Source organism: Malaclemys terrapin, chromosome 2, assembly GCF_027887155.1.
Source record: "Malaclemys terrapin pileata isolate rMalTer1 chromosome 2, rMalTer1.hap1, whole genome shotgun sequence".
In the NCBI taxonomy this organism is placed as follows: Eukaryota; Metazoa; Chordata; order Testudines; family Emydidae; genus Malaclemys; species Malaclemys terrapin.
Genome location: NC_071506.1, coordinates 73,168,728 through 73,188,878, shown reverse-complemented (window position 1 = coordinate 73,188,878; position 20,151 = coordinate 73,168,728). Strand labels below are relative to the sequence as shown.

Sequence of the window (20,151 nt, the reverse complement as noted above, 5' to 3'; positions counted from 1 at the left end):
TCTTCCAGAATAGCCCTGCATAAATGATTTTTTCAGATGATCTTATTCTCAGATGGATAAATATGAAAATGCCTAAGTTAGAGGTGAAGAAAAATGCCCAAATAGTCCCATAATAGTCCAAACCAATAGTCCAAAGGGAGCTTCATACACACTAGTCTGTTTGTTCTTAAACTAGAAAACTGACCCCTTTGGGGTCAGTATCAAATGTATAGGAATTGCTTTGAAATTACCTTAAGTGTGTATGTTTCAGATGCCACTCCTCTTCCTTTGACCTTGAGAATGTTGAATTAATTCCTGTGTGGAGAGTTTTCAGGCCACTGAAATGCACACTTGACCCAGCTTGTGAAATGAATCCTATGGTAAAGTGTGGGTAAAAGAATATTTTTGCAATCACTCGTTGCTAGTGTGCAATCAATTTTGAAAAAGTGGCTCTAAAGTGAACCCCAGGTGAAAGTTATGGATAAGGTGATATTCTGGGCGGGGCATTGCTCTTGACACATGTGGGCCTTTTCAAAATTGTCCTATATTTGTGTCTGTTTTCTAATTAAAAAAAAAAAAAGTGGAGGTGCAGAGGGAGGATGGAAATACTTCTTTAAACTCATATTGGTGGGGGACTGAGGGACTTGAAATTTTGAATACCAGGATGATGAACATTTCTGTGTCTTGTTTATTGTACTAAGATCACATTTTATTGGGATTGTAGCCCAATCTGAATTGTCTAGAGTGTAATTTTACAGTATGTCTCTGTCTCTGAGGGTCACAGAATAAATATTTCATGTGTCCTATGACTTGTCACTTGGCAAAACTGAACACTAATTCTTGGTTTAATTGAGCATTTCTTTATTCTCTGCAGGGGAGGGTTAGCAGAGAGGTTAAATCGGCTGCAGAACAGAGAGAGGTCTGCCATTAGCTTTTGGAAACATCAATGTGTTTCGGAGTATAAAACCTCTTCAGGTGAGAACCCATGTATGTAGGTATGTTATATGAAAGTACATATTTGTTACTATTACAGCTATTCATTAGAAAAATACTTTACATTGCCATGCATATAGTAAGATGGTGCAAGTTTGTATTCTATATAGCAGTGGCTCTGAGTTGCGACATGTGCACCATTGATATTCTGCAGAACGGCATCTCTTATCTAGCACATTAGCAGTACTTGAGTTCAAAAGGTGAAAATTTTCTGTCTATCTAGGGGCTTAAATGTTAGGAAATGCCAGAATTAAGATTGCATAGGAAATTTTAATTTATCCCTTGCATGTATGCAGTTTATGATACAATCTCCAATTACACGATCACATGCCTCTCTGAATCTTCAAAGAATGTAGCTGCCAAACTCTTAAGACTCTACTGAGCGTGTATAAACTCTGATTTTTTTTCAGAGGTTCATAAATTGGCTGAATTTGGGTGAATTTTCACAGGGACAACAAAGGGCACATCTCTTACATCAGAGCAACCCCACTACAAAATTTCAAGTTGTCTTGCAAAGGGTGGAAGTGCTAGAGCTTCTCAGCAACATGGCTGTGATTTTTATTTATTTATTTATTTTTTTATATTTACATATATTTCCCTAATGTAATCTGGTTCTCAAAAATAGCTGACTTGTTTTAGCTGAATTTAAAAAAAAAAAATTCAACCTAGGTCAGATGCCCAGTATGGAAAATTTCAGCCCAAATGGTTAAAATTTTGCTTTGACAGTTAAGCAACCTTAATGTAACTGCCTGTAATCTAAGAGTGTAATATTTTTCTTGTGCTGCTAACTGTAACACTTTTAGCTTTCATCTTATTGGGATTCAAGCTAAGAATCTCTTGCTGGTCTCAGTGTAATGTTGATAAACAAAGTGCCAGCTCTGGCCAAAGTTGTAGGCGTTAGTTAAGAACTGACAAACTCGTAGCTGGAAACGAAACCAGCTTACCTGTATGTTAGTTTTGTTCAAACTAGGTATTAGTCTTCTAAAAATGGATTTAGTGTTTAGACTCTATGAAATGCTTGTAAATTGCCTCATACATTAATCTCACTTGTAATGTCTATCTATATTCCATGCTATAAAGTTTGTGTTCTGATTGTAAAAATGCCTGCTCTGAAATTGTGAACTCAGACAGGAAGAGTCAGTCCCCCCTACCCATCCAAGAAGACTATCAAACATTAAGTAGGCCATTGTAAGACAAAAGCTTTGTTGACCATGTCCACCCATGGAGAAGTATGTGCAGAAGGCCTTGTGCCATCCACTTGAATGCTGGAAGAGGGAAACAAAAATTACTAGCATGAAGAGTTTTTATTCTCTTTGCTGTTTGGAATCTCACAAGGGCAGGAGCTAAGAAACAAAAAGCAGAGATCCCCAGGGTTGTCCTCAGTTAAGCCCTAAAAAGATGTCCGGTGTTGACAGATTACTACATCTGTCACCTTTTCAATCACAGACTTAAACTCATTTGTGTATATATGTTTGCCTGCTTTAGCCTGTAAATAACTCACTTACTTCTTTTTCCTAGTTAATAAACCTTTAGTTAATTTATTACAGATTTGGCTGTAGGCATTGTACCTTAGATCTCATGCCAAAAACAAATTGATCTGGGGTAAGTGGCTGGTCTCTTGGGATTGGGAGCAACCTGAATATTTTGTGATTTTTGGTGTAAGTGATCATTTATCACTAAATCCAGCTTGCCTGTGTGGCAAGATAGACTGGGGAGCCCAAGGGGACTGTTTGTGACTCCATGGTAAGACTGGTACAGTGAGATAGGAATTCACATTTGTTACTGGGTTGTTGTAATCTAATTATAGAACATACCACCAGTTTGGGGTGTCTACCCTGCTTTTGTCAGTCTGCCCTGAGGTTGGTACTCTTGGCTGTGAGCTGCTCCAGGCAGCATGATACTCAGCCTTCTGAGTTTTCTTTGCTCTGATAATATTTCTAAAATGCAGGATTGTTTCTGACTCTCATGTGGCTCTTGTCTCTGCTTCTGTTGCTAAAGGCAGACGCAAAAGAGACAGATGAGCACAGTGATCAGTGCGAGGAGAAGCAGCTTAGTTGTTGAAGATCTGTTAAGTCATTTTGGATGCTCTGTATTGTATGTTCACATAGACCAGAAATTCAGTGATAAGGAAGTAGGGAGGAATTCGCAATGAAATTAATCCAAAGCTTTTGGTTTTATTTGTGATTTTAGGATAAATGTTTCCAGAAGGGTCTGGCTGACCCCCTCATGGCATTTTATGTTGCAAAAACTGAAGCTTTCATTTTGCTATTATCTTGGATGTTGTGTCAGCCTCCATGTCATCCAATGAAATCTTTCTTTTTGGCTTTATTCTTTAAAAAATCCTTTGTTTTGCCGACCTCCTTTCTGTTGCAGAGCTTAATTGTATGTAACCGGTGTGGTTTGGCTGCCTCTCTGTAGGAGAGTTACTGTTTCAGAAAACAGCGCCCCCTTGAAGCATGTGTTCGTTGTCTTTCATACAGTGAATTGAGACTCCATAGCAGCTTGGAATGTCTGAGAGTTTCCTGGGCTCTGCCACAACAGAGCCTACACCTTATTCTGTAGATAGAAGTATCTCCATTTTAGCACCTGTGGAATGGTGCATCATGTATTCCATAGTTGCCCCTTCTTGAGGTAGAGGCTAACTATGACTATATTACATCTGATTGCTGTATATAGCTGTTGGTCCTTTGGAAGATTGTTCAAGTGTAGGGGGAGGGGGTTGTGATGCTCTGTACCTCGGGGGAACACCTTGCACCACCATGTTCATCCTTATAATAGGATTGTGTGGTATCCAATGCAAAGTTTGTCATGTTGGGTGTCTTCGGAAGGCTCATGATGCACTGAGCATTGTTGTTTTAGTAATGTTATAGGTTGCATTTTCATATATATAGTTATGAGGCTGAAAATGTGTCCTCGTGGCTTAAAACAAGCCCAAGCAAAACTCTCCAGGAGCAGAGGGGCAGTTCACACCTCATCAGGGCATGTATGGGACAAACCCAGCCCAGACTCACAGGAACAAAGGACAGTGGCCTAGGCAGCAACAAAGGATCTGTTGGACTCTCAAGTGAGTCACCCCCCCCCTTCCCTTGGTCAGTTTAGGACTACGATGAGGTAATGCTCAGCTGACTCTGAAGGGGATGGTGGGGGGGCAAAGCCAAGAGGGAAGAAAGAATCTGATAAAAGGGAGACACTTTTATCACTCTCTTCCACCTCCAAGCGACTGAAGAGCTGATCAAAGGGGAGAGCCTGGCTGAAGGGCAACCAGCCAGCCTGTGGTGAGAAGCATCTAAGTTTGTAAGGGCACTGAAAATGTTAAGATCAGCTTAGAATGCGTTTTGGTTTTATTTCATTTAACCAAATCTGACTTGTTATGCTTTGACTTATAATCACTTAAAATCTATACTCCACACCCTTCATCCCCAGTCCCATCCTAGAGCCCTCACCCCCTGTGCACCCTAACCCACTGCCGCAGCCCAGAGCCCCGTCCCGCACCCTGAACTCCTCATTTCAACCCACTCCAGAGCCCGCACCCCCAGCCGGAGCCCTCACTCCCTCCCGCACCCCAACCCTCTGAGCCAACCTGGTGAAAATGAATATGAATGGGGAGAGTGAGTGACCGGGGGTGAGGGGTGGAGTGAATGGGGGACGGGGCCTTGGAGGAGGGGCGGGGTAGGGGGCTGGGCAAGGGTGTTCGGTTTTGTGCGAGTAGAAAGTTGGCAACCCTACGGCAGAGGGGGAGCGCATACCTAGTGAACCCCTGGGTGCCTCACTATGGGGATGCGAATGTCAACTGAGAACAATTTTAAAGAGAGGCTGTTGTGTACATAACTTCATTGGGTTCTTCTTGGCTGATAACTCCATTTCAGTCAGAGAGAGAGAACAAGACTAAGATAACCCACTTGCCCTGTTAGTAAAAGGTGTAATGAGAGAGAAGAGACAGAGTTCCTCCAACATTTCTCCACAACGATGATTTGACAGGCTCCTCGCCCCCAAATGTAATGGAGACTGGGATGAGGAGTTTTTTAACCAACACAATACCAATCTTTTAGGTGTGAGGGATACATGAAGGCACTCTAGTGATTGGGGGAGGGCAAGAACCTCCCCCTAATAATCTAATGTATTTCCTTTTGTTCTTGGGTTTGTGTTTTTATAGCCATCTGGCCCATCTATGTACATGTGGTTGTGAAGATTTCATAATTCCTTGGACTACTTATCTCTTGGTGGGTGGAATAGGTAGTCCCAAGAATCTGAAGTAACTGAGTACAAGATTCTGTGAGGTCATTTATACACATCTTTTCCTCCTCATTCAGCTCTGTATCTTGCAAACCGGAAATGTCACTGGAGCAAGGGGGAGTCTTTGGCAGCTGAACTTTGTACTGACTAGGTCTGCCTGTTGCAGAGGAAGCATCTGCAATTTCTAAGGGGCTTGCATGATGTGGAAGGCAACAGCTACGTTGTACTGGATGATGTTGTGAAGAATCTGTTCTTTATAGCAGGGGATACATATGGTATTAGGGGATTCTGTGCTGTAGATTTTAAGAATGAAAACGCTGAAGCTTTGTACAGTGTACATTTTATTTATCTGAGGGTTGTTTTTATTTTCTTTTTCTGCAATCATTACAAGAGGCTTAATACATTGCTATGTTGCATATTTAGCATTTCTAATAGAAAAAAGGATTAGATAGTCATAACTATTTATGCAAGCTCTATGTCTTTGAGACAGAGGACAGAAATAACAAAGACTTCAGGATGTGTGTTTTGGGGTTGTGGGAACTTCCAATTTACTCCAGAGTTATAACCCAAACTTTTTTTGGGTGAGCAGGTCTGTGGCAGGGCAGAAATTCAATCTGACACAGGAACAGAAAACTAGTGGAGGGGCAGAGTTGTGAAAGTCCTTAAGACAAGGACAAGAGGTATAAACTTTATGCAGTTGAAAGGGGTAGTGCAGTTTTGAAGGGACTGCACATTGACATAGTCGTGGCACTAAGTCACTGTGCACTAGGGAACTTGTAGTCCGCACTACCAGGGACCACATGGATAGTTAGTGTGCAACATGCTGGTCCGTACTAGAATTTACACCCTAGCTGGAGTGCGCTAATACATTGTGTAGACAAGTCCTAAGAATATGAAAATCTGTAAGCGTTTGAGCTTCACTTGCTTATTCATTCTATCCTAGTCTAGCTGTCTTTTACTTAATTGCTACTTAAGAGTTAATACTATACATTATTATTTTAGGCCTATAGAGGAATGGCAAAGGGCCACATTTCTGTTTGTATCCTCTTTTACTAGCCAAATGTCTGAACTTGTTGCAGTGTTGAAAACAAAACCAAATGTAAATTTGCTCCTTCTTTGAGTTGCTGGTCCCTACGTGTATTCACGTGGGTAAATGTGCACTCAGTGTGCCAGAGCCAGAGAATTTTGAAAGCAGTGTCTGTTGGTCCACACATGTTTCTTGTCTCTGACCAAGGTGATAAAAGGCAGGGCAGACCGACCACCTCTCCATTTCTGACTCACCTCGTAGTCTAGGTCGGAACCGCCAGTGTCCAAAGCTTTGACTTTCTTATCTGTTGTCAGGGTTCCTTCCCCACTTTGAACTCTGGGATACAGATGTTGGGACCCACATGAAAGACCCCCTAAGCTTATTTTTACCAGCTTAGGTTAAAAACTTCCCAAGGCACAAATTCCTTTCTAGCCTTAGTATTGCTGCCACCACCAAGTGATTTAAACAAACATTTAGGGAAGGCCACTTGGAGCCCTACCTTCCCCAACTATCCCCCCAAATCCCTACACTCCCTTTCCTGGGGAGGCTTGAGAATAATATCCTCACCAATTGGTACAGGTGAACACAGGCCCAAACCCTTGGATCTTAAGAACAATGAAAAATCAATCAGGTTCTTAAAAGAAGAATTTTAATTAAAGAAAAGGTAAAAGAATCACCTCTGTAAAATCAGGATGGTAAGTACTTTACATAATAACAAAAGACTCAAGAACACAGAGGATTTCCCCTCTAGGCAAAACCTGAAAGTTACAAAAACAGGAATAAACCTCCCTCTTAGCACAGGGAAAATTCACAAGCTAAAACAAAAGGTAATCGAACATATTTCTTTTCTGCTATTACTTACTATTTCTGCAATACTAGATGCTTAGTTCAGATGTACATAAGAAGATGTAACTTCCCTGCCTGGTTTCTTGGCTGGCTCCGAGAGACACAGACCAAAATCTTCCCCAACAGATTTGAAAGTATCTTCTCTCCTTATTGGTCCTTTTGGTCAGGTATCACCCAGGTTATCTGAGCTTCTTAACCTTTACAGGTAAAAGAGGAATTAACCCTTTACAGCAGGGGTCGGCAACCTTTCAGAAGTGGTGTGCCGAGTCTTCATTTATTCACTCTAATTTAAGGTTTCGCGTGCCAGTAATACAGTTTAACCTTTTTAGAAGGTCTCTTTCTAGAAGTCTATAATACATAACTAAACTATTGTTGTATGTAAAGTAAATAAGGTTTCAAAATGTTTAGAAGTTTCATTTAAAATTAAATTAAAATGCAGAGCCCCCCGGACCGGTGGCCAGGACCCGGGCAGCGTGAGTGCCACTGAAAATCAACTTGCGTGCCGTCTTTGGCATACGTGCCATAGGTTGCCTACCCCTGCTTTACAGGGTAAAAAAGGATTTTATGCTACCCTTAGCTGTATGTTTATGACATCTGTAAAAATATATTTTGATATCTGTATTTTGCTCTGCTATCAGATGTCTGATCTTCCCCCTCCTCATGGGGTAAGAGCTCATTCCACAAGAGCACAAGCAATGTATATGGCATTGCTTCAAGATGTATCACTTCTTGATATTTGTAAGGCAGCTACTTGGAGCTCAGTCCACATGTTTTCTAGACACTATCCCTTGGTACAGGATTACTCTGCTGATGCATCTTTTGGAATAGCAGTCCCTCATTTGGCTCTGCCATTTATGAAGGGACCCTCCTCCTATTTGAGTACTGTTTGTCAGTCACCCACAGTGGAACCAGCACTGGAAGAAGAAGAGAAAGTTACTTACAGTAGTGTGGTCCCCATCTGTATTTCATTATCTGTCCTCCTTCCCCTATGCTTTGGATCTTCCCTATTTTGCAGTGGAGAAGGAACTGGAGAAGCAGTCAGTCTGCCCCCACCTTTTATCTCTCCGGTTGGAGGCATGAGGTGAACCAGGGCGTATGTGTGGAGCAGCGGACGCTGCTTTGAAAATTCTCTGGGTGCATGTACCCCCACAGTGGAATAGAGATAGGGACACCACATCTCAAAAAACAGCCTACTGTCGTCTCTCACCTGGTGGCAAGATCTCACGTCGGTACTGGAAGGAGTCCCTTCGCAGCCCCTGTCTTGTTGTGACTCTTGCTTCTGATGCTTCGGACTTAAGATGGGGAGCCTCCCTGGGCAATCTCCGTATGTAAGATCATTGGTCCAGTTATGATCGATCTCTGCACATCAATGTCAGGAAACTCAGGGTGGTTTGCCTAGCCTGCGGAGCCTTTCTGCCCCACATTCAAGGCATGGTGGTTCAGGTCCTGAAGGACAACACGGCCTCTGTCTTCTATATCAACTGGCAGGGCAGAGCCAGGTCGTCTGCCCTCTGCCTAGAAGTCCTCTGGCTCTGGAACTTCTGTCTGCAGCATAAACAACAAGGAGTCTCGTGGCACCTTAAAGACTAACAGATTTATTTGGGCATAAGCTTTCATGGGTAAAAACCTCACTTCTTCAGATGCATCTGAGTGGGTTTTTACCCACAAAAGCTTATGCCCAAATAAATCTGTTAGTCTTTAAGGTGCCACCAGACTCCTTGTTGTTTATGCTGCAGACTAACACGGCTACCCCCTGATACTTGTCTGCAGCATGACATCCATCTCGTAGCTGCTCACTGCCCAGGGGCCAAGAATGCTTGGGCAGATTGCCTCAGCAGGACATTCTCGTCTTGCAACAAGTGGTCCCTTCATCCGGAGGTGGTCAGTTCTATCTTCCACAAGTGGGGATGTACCCAGGTGGACCTATTCGCATCCAGGCAGAACAGAAAATGTCACGTTTTCTGCTCGTTTCAGGGCCTGGACAGAGGATCCCTGTCAGATGCCTTCCTGCTCCCATGGTCGGGGGCTCTGATGTACGCCTTCCCTCCCGTGCTGTTGCTGCGCAGGGTCCTCATGAAGATCAAACAGGACAGGGTGAAGGTCATCCTCATAGTGCCAGTCTGGCTGTGCCAACACTGGTTCAGCACTCTGCTGTACCTCTCTGTGGCGACCCCGTTCCAGCTGCCGTTCAGGGTGGACCTGTTGTTCCAGAACCACGGCAGTCTTCTGCACCTGAACCTGTCGGCACTACATCTGACAGCTTAATTGCTGTGTGGCTAAACGCACAGGAGTGGCAGTGCTTGGCCAAGGTCCAGCAAGTCCTGTTGGGAAGTAGAAAGCCTCCACCAGAGCAATCTACCTGGCCAAATGGAAGCAGTCCACCTGCTGGAGGGCGGATAAGGATGTCCGTCCCGAGTGAGCTTTTGTTATTCTAAGCTACCTCCTGCATCTCAAGCTCCAGGGCTTGTCGCTCTCATCGTTCAAGGTCCATCTAGCGGCCATCTCAGCCTTCCACCCGTGGCTTGAGGGCAGTCGGTTTTCTCTCAGGATATCACAGCCAGATTCCTTAAGGGGCTGGAGTGCCTCTACCCAGATATCGGGGATCCTGTTCTCCGTGGAACCTGAATCTGATGCTATCATAGCTCATGAGTTCCCCCTTCAAACTTCTGGCTTCCTGCTGTCTCCTTCTCTCCTGGAAGGTTGCATTCCTGGTCATGGTGACGTCAACCTGCTAGGTATCCGAGATTTGGACGCTCACCTTGGAGCCCACCTTACACGGTCTTCTTCAAGGACAAGGTCTAGCTAAGACCGCACTTGGCCTTCCTTCCCAAGGTAGTATCTCAGTTTCAGTCGAGCCAAGACGTTTACTTACCGGTCTTCTTTCTGAAGCCGCATAAGTTGGAGGAGGAGCACAGGTACATGCCCTGGATGTCAGGTGGTGCTCTGGCCTTCTACATTGAAAAGACCAAGCCATTCCGTAAGTCAAGGCAATTATTCGTTGCTGTGGCCAACAGGATGAAAGGTCACCCTGTATTCACTCAAAGAATTTCTTCTTGGAAAGCCTGCATTCGCTTCTGCTATGATCAAGCCAAGGTGCCGTCCCCGGTTATCATCACTGCCCACTCTACGTGCAGGCCTGTTCAGCAGCCTTTCTGGCCTAAGTGCCTATCCAGGACATCTGTAGGGCGGCCACTTGGCCATCGGTCCATACTGTTACGTCTCACTACACGCTTACCCAGCAGGCTGGGACAATGCTAGCTTTGATAGAGCAGTACTGCAAGCTGCAAAGCTGTGAACTCCGAGCCCACCTCCATAGACACTGCTTGTGAGTCACCTAGAATGGAATCAACATGAGCAAGCACTGAAAGAAGAAAAACGGTTACCTAGCTTTTCGTAACTGTTGATGTTAGAGATGTGTTGCTCATGTCCATTCCATTACCTGCCCTCCTGCTCCTCTGTTGGAGTTGCCGGCAAGAAGGAACTGAGAGGGCATAGGGCCGGCGGCACCTGAGCACAGCACTCTAGAGGGCGCCACAGCCACCCCTACAGATACCGCTAAGGCCAAAATCTCCGACAACTGTGCAGGTGGGTGCGCACACACCTAGAATGGAATGGACATGAGCAACACATCTTGAAGAACAACAGTTACAAAAAGCTAGGTAACCATTTTTTCTATAAGGTAAATAACTTTCTCTTTTTTGCTTGTTTTTTTACAAGCAAGTATTCTTGGTATTATGTTTTGGCCTTCCTATGAGAGAGAATAATGGCATGTTCAATCACTCAAAACAGCTTAAATAATTTATTAAAGAGCACAGAACATTTCAAATTCAGACAGCCTCTTCCATATGTCCATAGGTGGGGCAAAGAGGCAGTCTTTCATCTATAGTCTTTTATATTCTCAAAAATAGAACTTGAGTGGCTTCAGAAATTATCACCACATGAAGAAATATGATCTCTTTAGGACTGACTAACATCAAGACATGTATGCATGTGCTGTGAAGCCCCCGGAAGCCCCACTCTGCCTCCTAGTTTGAGACATTGGCTTTGGAATGGCATTCAACTGCTTGCTGAGTTTGAAGTACCCATGCTTGGAGACTTCTACTGCAGGAAGGAGGAGCAAAGGAAGGGAAGCCAGGTTGAAAAACTACTGACTTAAAAAAGAAATGTTCAAGACTTTTTTGTAACTTGAGAAGAAAATACAAATATGGCCTGAATCTGGGAAGTATAGAAGTATAGAATTGGCCATTGCTCCACTGAATATAATGGAAGTTGAAGGCATTCAGCACCCTCCAAGAGGCGCTCAGTGCCATGCAAAATCAGGCCCAAATTAGACAAATAGACGTTAGTGTGGATTAAAATATTGTCTCATTTTAAAATTAGTAACCAGCAGGGACAATTGAGAGCTTATCATTAACTATCTTTTAACTAAAAAATGCAACAAAAAAAAGTTTGCATTTCTATAAAAAGATTTTTTTTCTATGAAGTGTTACAGGCAGAAATAGAAATCCAACAGAAAATGTATATCATTTTCTTGGGAGCCAAAATGGCAAATTCCTAGGAAATTCAGACTGTTAAATTATTATTTTTAATTATTTTGATACATCAAGTATATAACAAAACTACTGTAATCTGTAAATCATATAATTTGGTTCTGTAGTTTTTTTAATTATATTTGATAAGTGACTGTCCATAATTGCTTTCCCTGAAATATCTGTCCTCAGAAGCTGAGCTGTCACCCCACTCAGATGATGTCAGCTCAATAGGTTGGCTTGGAAGAGCTGAAGAGCTTGGCTGCTCACATGATAAAACCAATCATATGCTGTCCAGACTACCTTTGCACAAAACAGGAACAAAAATATTTAATAATTTTGCTTTAAATTATGGTTTAGTTTGGAAAACAGCTTTCCCTATTTTCTAGGGTGTTGGATAAGATTTGTTGATCTTGATTTTTGTGGGAATTCTGTGCCCCTGGATTTCTCCTGGCACTGATTATAGCTTGACCTTATTATTAGAGTCCTGCATGGATACAAAATTTGGATCCCCATCCATCCGCGATCCATAAATATGGTCCACAGATATCCGCAGATTTGCATGGCTCTATTTATTATGCATTGTTTTGGCCGTTTAAATCTTACGGGGCGGGGTGTGTGAAAGAGAGAAATATGAGCATATGAATTTCCATTTTTGTTGACTGATTACTTCATATATCTCCCCTTCCTCTTATCCTATTCCCTTGAATTCCCTCATCGCCATAATTTTCACACTGGTGCATCTCTTCTGAAGAGATGCGTAAATTCTTTCCCAAGGTTATCTCTGCTGTTTTGTCCTGAGAAACTTACTCTGCTCCATCTTCCCTGGGACTAAATGAGCTGCAGTATAATTTAGGGCTCTTACAGCTTCAGGGGTGGTGGGGAGCAAACGAGACACATAGTTTTCACTTTTACCCTCCAAGCCTCCTTTGCAGCCCAATTAAATGGCTTTTTTATTTAATCTTTGCAAGTAATTATCATATACTTGAACTGTCCCTTGCATTTCTACATAATTTATAATTCATCTGTTTACGGTTTTATGGGAAACTGTTTATTTCATGGAACAGCTTTGACCTCAATGGTCTTTGAGTCAGGACCTAATACTTGAAGAAATAAGTTACATTTTTAAAGAGTCAATATTAAGGAGCTCTTAGTCTATTTAATAAATAATATACACTTTAATAGTCCACCACTGAAGATATTGTATCATTCTTATTTTCACTGAATTGCAGCTTTTCTGTTGCACTGTATTTAACAGCCCTGGTTTTACAGATTATAGAGACAGATGTAAAATAGATTCTGGATAGATAGTTTTACTCAGTAGTCCTCTTGCTTCAGCTGAGACAAAAGATAGAGAAAAGCTTGCAGTTCCAAGAATTTCACAAACAATTTTTCAAAAATTTATAGTCCTGTATTCATCCTGAATGTATTATAGTCCTGAATGACAAGGACAATCTGGAAAAAAACTATTTTTGTGTTTTCAAGAAGATTCCTGCAGATGGCAGAATCAAAGTTTTAATTGGGCAGGTAAAATGGTGTCTGTTTAATTAACTCTAGTCACATTTTATCTATATACATATTTAATAATGGACCAATTAGCATAGTTTCTATTTTATATTTTGTCCTCAGTATAATCCCTCTACATTATATAGTTTCACAGCTATTGCTTCAACTATTCAGTCAGTAGTAGTCAGCATAGGCACCGACTCAATGAGTGCTCCAGAAAAAAAAAAAGTGGGTTCTCAGCACCCACCGTTGTGCCCCTCCTCGCCTCTACCCTCCAGTGCTCCAGCTGGTGGCGGGCCCTGCCAATCACTCCTCTCCCGGGCCTCCCGCTTGCTGTGGATCAGCTGTTCAGTGGCATGCAGGAGGTACTGGAGGGAGGGGGAGGAGCGGGGGCAGAAATTGGCAGGGGAGAGTGTAGAATGGGGCAGGAAGAGCGGAGGCAGGGCTGGGTGCCATCAGGGGAGTGGAAGAGGTGGGACCAGCCACTTCCAGCTGCAGGGACGTTGCTCTGCAGCATGGTGGGCTGGCAGCTGCCTGAGAGAGCCTGGCTGGGGAGGCGGCTTCCGCTCCCCGCCTGGGTTAGGGTGCCAGGGGCTGGGGACAAGCAAGTCTGAGCCCTCCTCCCCCTGGCACATTTTCGGCTTGCTCAGCCACGGTCCCCGGCATACCTCTAGGCTTGCTCTCCCTAGGTTCTGCATCACTGAATGCAAAAATGTAATTCTGCCTTGGCAGTGCAATAAAGTAGAATGAAGTCTTTAGCAGGTTGACAAGAACTTCCATATATTATCCAAAGTAGAAAGGAAAACACTTCAAGTAACATCTTCACACAAACAACCAAGCCTGAAGCTGCCAAAATTACAGCTGTCCAGTCTGCCTCCTCACCCATACACACACCCTCTATGCGCAAGCAGACACATTTGATGATTTAATTGGCATAAAAATCCAAGAGCCAAATGAATTAAACATTAAAGCTGCATTCTGTACTTTCCCATTTCATCTTTTGCCAGCAATCCAGGCTGCTTCTCCTGGTGTTTGAGAGAGAGCATTCTGTCAACAGGAGTAAGAGCACAGTTTCTGAGTAATTAAATGTAACTATCTGTAAGAATATAAATAAACAAATAGGTTGTGGTTCTGTATACTTTGAGAGAATAGTGGGAATGGGGTGTCTCTTGTCTTTTCTAGGGTTTCATATAAAATTAAGAATTAATTTAAAAATATTTTTGTATTTTCAAATGTGGCTCATTTTCATGTATATTACTAAAAACAGAACCCAGTGTGTTTTACCTTGTCAGATCATCATCTTGTCCTACAGCAATTTTCTGAAGTAGTATTACTGTACTGCTGGATCAGTTGACATAATTATATGCTGTATAGTCAAAATGGCAAAACTTAATTTATTAGAGCTGGATATTTCAAATGCTAGATTGGCCTCTGCATACCCCATACACAGATATAACACAGTTTCACCTATCACGTGCTAAGATTTTTTTGGCTCCCGAGGACAGCGTTATATTGGGGTAGAGGTGTACTTTAAAGGCAGGGATTTTTTGTGATTGGGAAAGTCTATTTATGAATGCCACATGATTTAGAGTTGGCTGAGAACCACAAGTATTCAAGTATAATTCATATGAGTGTGAATATTCTCAAGTTAGTTCATGAGAGCGTGAATATTCTAAAGTTGAAAACCTGCCCAAACTTTGGCATCATAGGTTTATTAGAAGCTTGTGCATAAGCAGAACGCAACTGTTTTAGATAACTCTTGAGGTTAGATTGTCACCTAACAATGTGTCCTGAGAGGAGGAGAAAGACGTGTAATAATAATAATAGAATAAAATCTAGTTCCTGAATAGCAGTTTTTATCAGTAGATCTCAAAATGCTTTACAAAAGAGGAAAATGAGGCAGTATGAGCTGAAGTGGCTTGCCCAAGATCATCCAACAGGCCGAGCTGGGAACAGAACTCAGGTCTCCTGGGTAGAACTAATGAGAAATGTTTTCCATCAGAAAATGCTGATTTGTTGAAAGCAAAATGTTTCATAGAAATCTGCTGCTTCTGGTAAAAACTTGTTTTGAAATGAAAATTGAAACAGAGTGTTCTGATAATGTTGAAAAGTTCCATTTAAAAGTTTGTGGACATTTTTAGATGTCTCTACACAAATGCAAGGAGCATGGGGAATAGACAGGAAGCACTAGAAGTATTAGTACATAAGCTAAGTTATGATTTAATTGGCATCACAGAGTGGGATAAGTCTTATGACTGGAATATTGGTATAGGGGTATAGCTTGTTCAGAAAGGACAGGCGGGGAAAAGAGGGAGTAGGATTGTGTTACACATAAAGAATATATATAATTGAGATGCAGAAGAAGTTGGGAGGCAGTCCAGTTGAGAGTCTCTGGATAAAGATAAGTGTTAAAGATAGGGGTGATGTCATGGGTGAAGCCTACTATAGACCACCAAAGCAGGAAGATGGAAGAGAAGGTGGATGAGGCATTTCTAAAACAAATAACAGAAATATCTACAACACAAGACCTGATAGTAATGGGGGACTTTAACTACCCAGACATCTGTTGGGAAAGTAATAGAGCAAAACACAAAATTTCCAGTCAATTCTTGGAATGTATCAAGGCAATTGTTTGTTCTAGAAAGTGGAGGAAGTAACGGGGATAGTCATTTTAGACTTGATTCTGACCAACAGGGAGGAATTGGTAGCAAATCTGAAGGTGAAAGGCAATTTGGGTGACCATGATCATGAAACGATAGATTTCGTGATTCTAAGGAAAGGAAGGAGTGAGGGCAGCAGAATAAGGATAATGGACTTTAACAAACTCAGAGAACTAGAAGGTAAGGTTCCATGGGAAGAAAATCTAGGAGAAAAAGGAGTTCAGGAGAGCTGGCAGTTCCTCAAAGAGACAATATTAAAGGCACAACTACAAGGAAAAATAGGAAGACTAGTAAGAAGCCAATATGGCTCCATCAGGAGCTCTTTAATGACCTGAAAATCAAAAAGGAGTCCTACAAAAAGTGGAAACAAGGTCAAATTGATGGAGTACAAAAGAACAGCACAAGTATGTAGGGACAAAATCATAAAGACTAAGTCACAAAATGAGTTAAACCTGGAAGGGACATAAAAAGCAACAAAAAGAGGTTCTTTAAATACATTAGGAGCATGAGAAAAATGAAGGAAAGTGTATGTCCTTTACTTGGCGAGGAAGGAGAGCTAATAACTGATAACATCGAGAAAGCTGAGGTGCTTAATGCCTATTTTGCTTCAGTCTTCACTAAAAGGGTTAATGATCACCAGATACTCAACACAATTAATATTGACAACCAGGGGGAAGGAATGCAAGCCAAAATAGAGAGAGAAGAGGTTAAAAGAATATTTAGATAAGTTAGATGTATTTCAGACAGCAAGGCCTGATGAAATTCATCCTAGGGTATGTAAGGAACTAGCTGAAGCAACCTCGGAGCCATTAGCAATTATCTTTTAAAATTCCTGGAGGACAGGAGAGGTTCCAGAAGACTGGAGAACGGCGAACATAGTACCTATCTTTAAAAAGGGGAACAAGAAGGACCTGAGGAACTATAGACCAGTCACCCTAACTTCAATACCTAGAAAGATACCGGAGCAAATTATTAAACAATTAATTACCTGGAGGATAATAAGGTTATAAGGAATAGTCAGCATGGATTTGTCAAGTACAAATCATGCCAAAACAACTTAATTTCCTTATTTGATAGAAAAACTGACCTAATGGATGGAGAGTGGGGGTTGGGAAGCAGTAGTAATATACCTGGATTTTAATAAGGCTTTTAACATACTCGTAAGCAAACAAGGGAATGTGATTTAGTTGTATTGTAGGTGGGTGCACAACTGGTTGAAAGACTGTACTCAAAGCGTAGTTCTCAATGGCTTACTGTTAAGTTGAGTCATTCTTTCTGGGTGACAGATCTGAGGAACTGTCCCAATTTGAGGTGTCATTAGAGGAGGTTTTGGAAAAAATTGATAAACTAAACAGTAATAAGTCTCCAGGACCTGATGGTATTCACCCAAGAGTTCTGAAGGAACTCAAATGTGAAATTGCAGGACTACTAACTGTCATCTGTAACCTATCATTTAAATCAGCTTCTGTACCAAATGACTGGAGGATAGCTAATGTGATACCAATTTTTAAAAAGGTCTCCAGAGGTGACCCTGGCAACTACAGGCCAGTAAGCCTCACTTCAGTACTGGGCAAATTTGTTGAAACTATCGTAAAGAACAAAATGGTCAGACACATAGATGAACATAATTTGTTGGGAAATAGTCAACATGTTTTTTATAAAGGGAAATCACACCTCACCAATCTACTAGAATTCTTTGAGGGGGTCAACAAGTATGTGGACAAAGGAAATCCAGTGGATATAGTGTATTTAGATTTTCAGAAAGCCTTTGACAAGGTCCCTCACCAAAGGCTCTTAGGCAAGATAAGCAGTCATGGAACAAGAGGGAAGGTCCTCTCATAGATCGGTAACTGGTTAAAAGATAGGAAACAAAGGGTAGGAATAAATGGTCAGTTTTCAGAATGGAGAGAGGTAAATAGTGGTGTCCTCCAGGAGTCTGTACTGGGACCAGTCCTATTCAACATATTCATAAACGATCTGGAAAAAGGGGTAAACAGTGAGGTGGCAAAATTTGCAGATGATACAAAACTACTCAAGATACTTAAGTCCCAGGCAGACTGGGAAGAGCTACAAAAGGATCTCTCAATACTGGGTGACATGGCAACAAAATGGCAGATGAAATTCAGTGTTGATAAATGCAAAGTAATGCACATTGGAAAACCTAATCCTAACTATACATATACAATGATGGGGTCTATATTAGTTGTTACCACTCAAGAAAGAGATTTTGGGGTCATTGTGGATAGTTCTCTGAAATCATCCACTCAATGTGCAGCGGCAGTCAAAAAAGCAAACAGAATGTTGGGAATCATCAGGAAAGGCATAGATAATGAGACAGAAAATATCATATTGCCTCTATATAAATCTATGGTATGCCCACACCTTGAATACTGCGTGCAGATGTGGTCGCCCCATCTCAAAAAAGATATATTGGAATTGGAAAAGGTTCAGAAAAGGACAACAAAAATTATTAGGGGTATAGAATGGCTTCCATATGAGTAGAGATTAATAAGACTGGGACTTTTCAGCTTGAAAAAGAGGCGACTAAGGGGGGATATGATAGAGGTCTATAAAATCATGAGTGGTATAGAGAAAATAAATAAGGAAGTGTTATTTACTTCTTCTTATAATACAAGAACAAGGGGCCACCAAATGAAATTAATAGGTGGCAGGCAAACACAAGAAAGTATTTTTTCACACAACACACTGTCAACCTCTGGAACTCCTTGCTAGGGGGCGTTGTGAAGGCCAATACTAGAACGGGGTTCAAAAAGGAGTTAGATAGATTCATGGAAGATAGGTCAATCAATGGCTATTAGCCAGGATGGGCAGGAATGGTGTCCCTAGCCTCTGTTTGCCAGAAGCTGGGATTGGGTGACAGGGCATGAATCACTTGATGATAACCTGTCTATTCATTCCCTTTGGGGCACCTGCCATTGGCCACTGTCAGAGGACAGGATACTGGGCTTGATGGACCTTTAGTCTGACCCAGTATGGCCTTATGTTCTTACTTTCTTAAGTTGGGAAAGCATATCTACTGTGGTCCCACAGAGGTCAGTTCTGGGTCTGGCACTATTTAATATTTTCATTAATCATTTGAATAATGGATTAGAGTGTATGCTTATAAAATGTGCAGATGACACCAAGCTGGGAGGAGTTGCAAACATTTTGGAGGACAGAATTAGTATGCAAAATTACCTTGACAAATTGGAGAATTGGTCTGAATTCAACAAGATTAAATTCAATAAAGACAAGTGTACTTAGGAAGGTAAAATCAAATGTACAATTACAAAATGGGATATAACTGGCTAGATGTTAGTACTGCTGAAAAGGATCTGGGGGGTATAGTGGATCACAAACTGAATGAGTCATCAATGTAATGCAGCTGCACAAAAGACTAATATGAGTGTTGTATGTAATACACAGAAGGTAAATGTCCTGCTCTACTTGGCATTGGTATGATTCCAGCTAGAGTATTTCATCCAATTCTTGACACAACACTTTAGGAAGGATATGGACAAATTGGAAAGAGTCTAGAGGAGAGCAACAAAAATTATAAAAGGTATAGAAAACATGACGGATGAGGAAAGGTTGAAAAAACTGGGTATGTTTAATCTTGAGAGAAGACTGAGGGGTGATCTAATAAATTTTCCAGTATCTTAAGGGCTGTTAGAGGACGGTGATCAATTGTTTTCCATGTCCACTGAAGGTAGGACAAGATTTAGGTTAGATGTTAGGAAAACTTTCTAACTATAAGGGTATTTAAGCTATGGAATGTTCTTCCAAGGGATGTCCTCGAGTCCCCATCATTGGAAGCTTTGAAAAACAAGTTGGACAAACACCTGTCAGGGATGGTCTAGGTTTACTTAGTCCTGCCACAATGCAGGGAGCTGGGCTTGATGATTTCTTGAGGTACCTTCCAGCCCTTCATTTCTATGATTCTTTTAATATAAAATAAAAAAACTGAAATAAAAAGTTGAAATCAGAACAAAACATTGCAGTTGCCCTGAAACAAGAAAAATGAGTCTTATCCCTTTTTGTTTACTTTTATCCAATATCATAGCCATCAACTTCACAGTTACATTGTCTTGAATGTGTAAACAGTAATGATGTGTCATCAGCAGCTTCATGGGTGTCAAATGGGTACTTCCATAGCGTAAGAGTTGTGCAGCTAAGAAAAGTATCTGCCCGGTGGGGCTTTTGAGATGGTGCACACTTGGAGTTCTAGCACACCCTCTGTGGGTGCAGAAGAGCCAGAAGCGCCGCCAGCTTTTCTGCCACCCTAGGCGGTGGAAGGTCGTGCCCTGAAATGCCGCCCCCCACAGAGGCGGTGGGACTTCCGCCACCGAAATACCACCGCGGTCGCCGCTCCCCAAAT

The 20,151-nt window shown here is 41.9% G+C and overlaps 1 protein-coding gene across 5 annotated transcripts in view; it reads left to right on the top strand.

The window, feature by feature from the left end:
- The window catches only part of SPIDR (scaffold protein involved in DNA repair), a 318,470-nt gene that overhangs the window by 103,155 nt on the left and 195,164 nt on the right, over positions 1–20,151 (top strand). For all 5 annotated transcript variants that reach the window (XR_008443798.1, XM_054017880.1, XM_054017881.1 and 2 more), the window contains one exon: positions 854–954. Coding sequence is in view for 4 of the 5 variants with exons in the window: in XM_054017880.1 (XP_053873855.1) it covers positions 854–954 (101 nt within the window). In the remaining variant the exon portion in view is untranslated. The remainder of the gene's footprint in view (positions 1–853; positions 955–20,151) is intronic.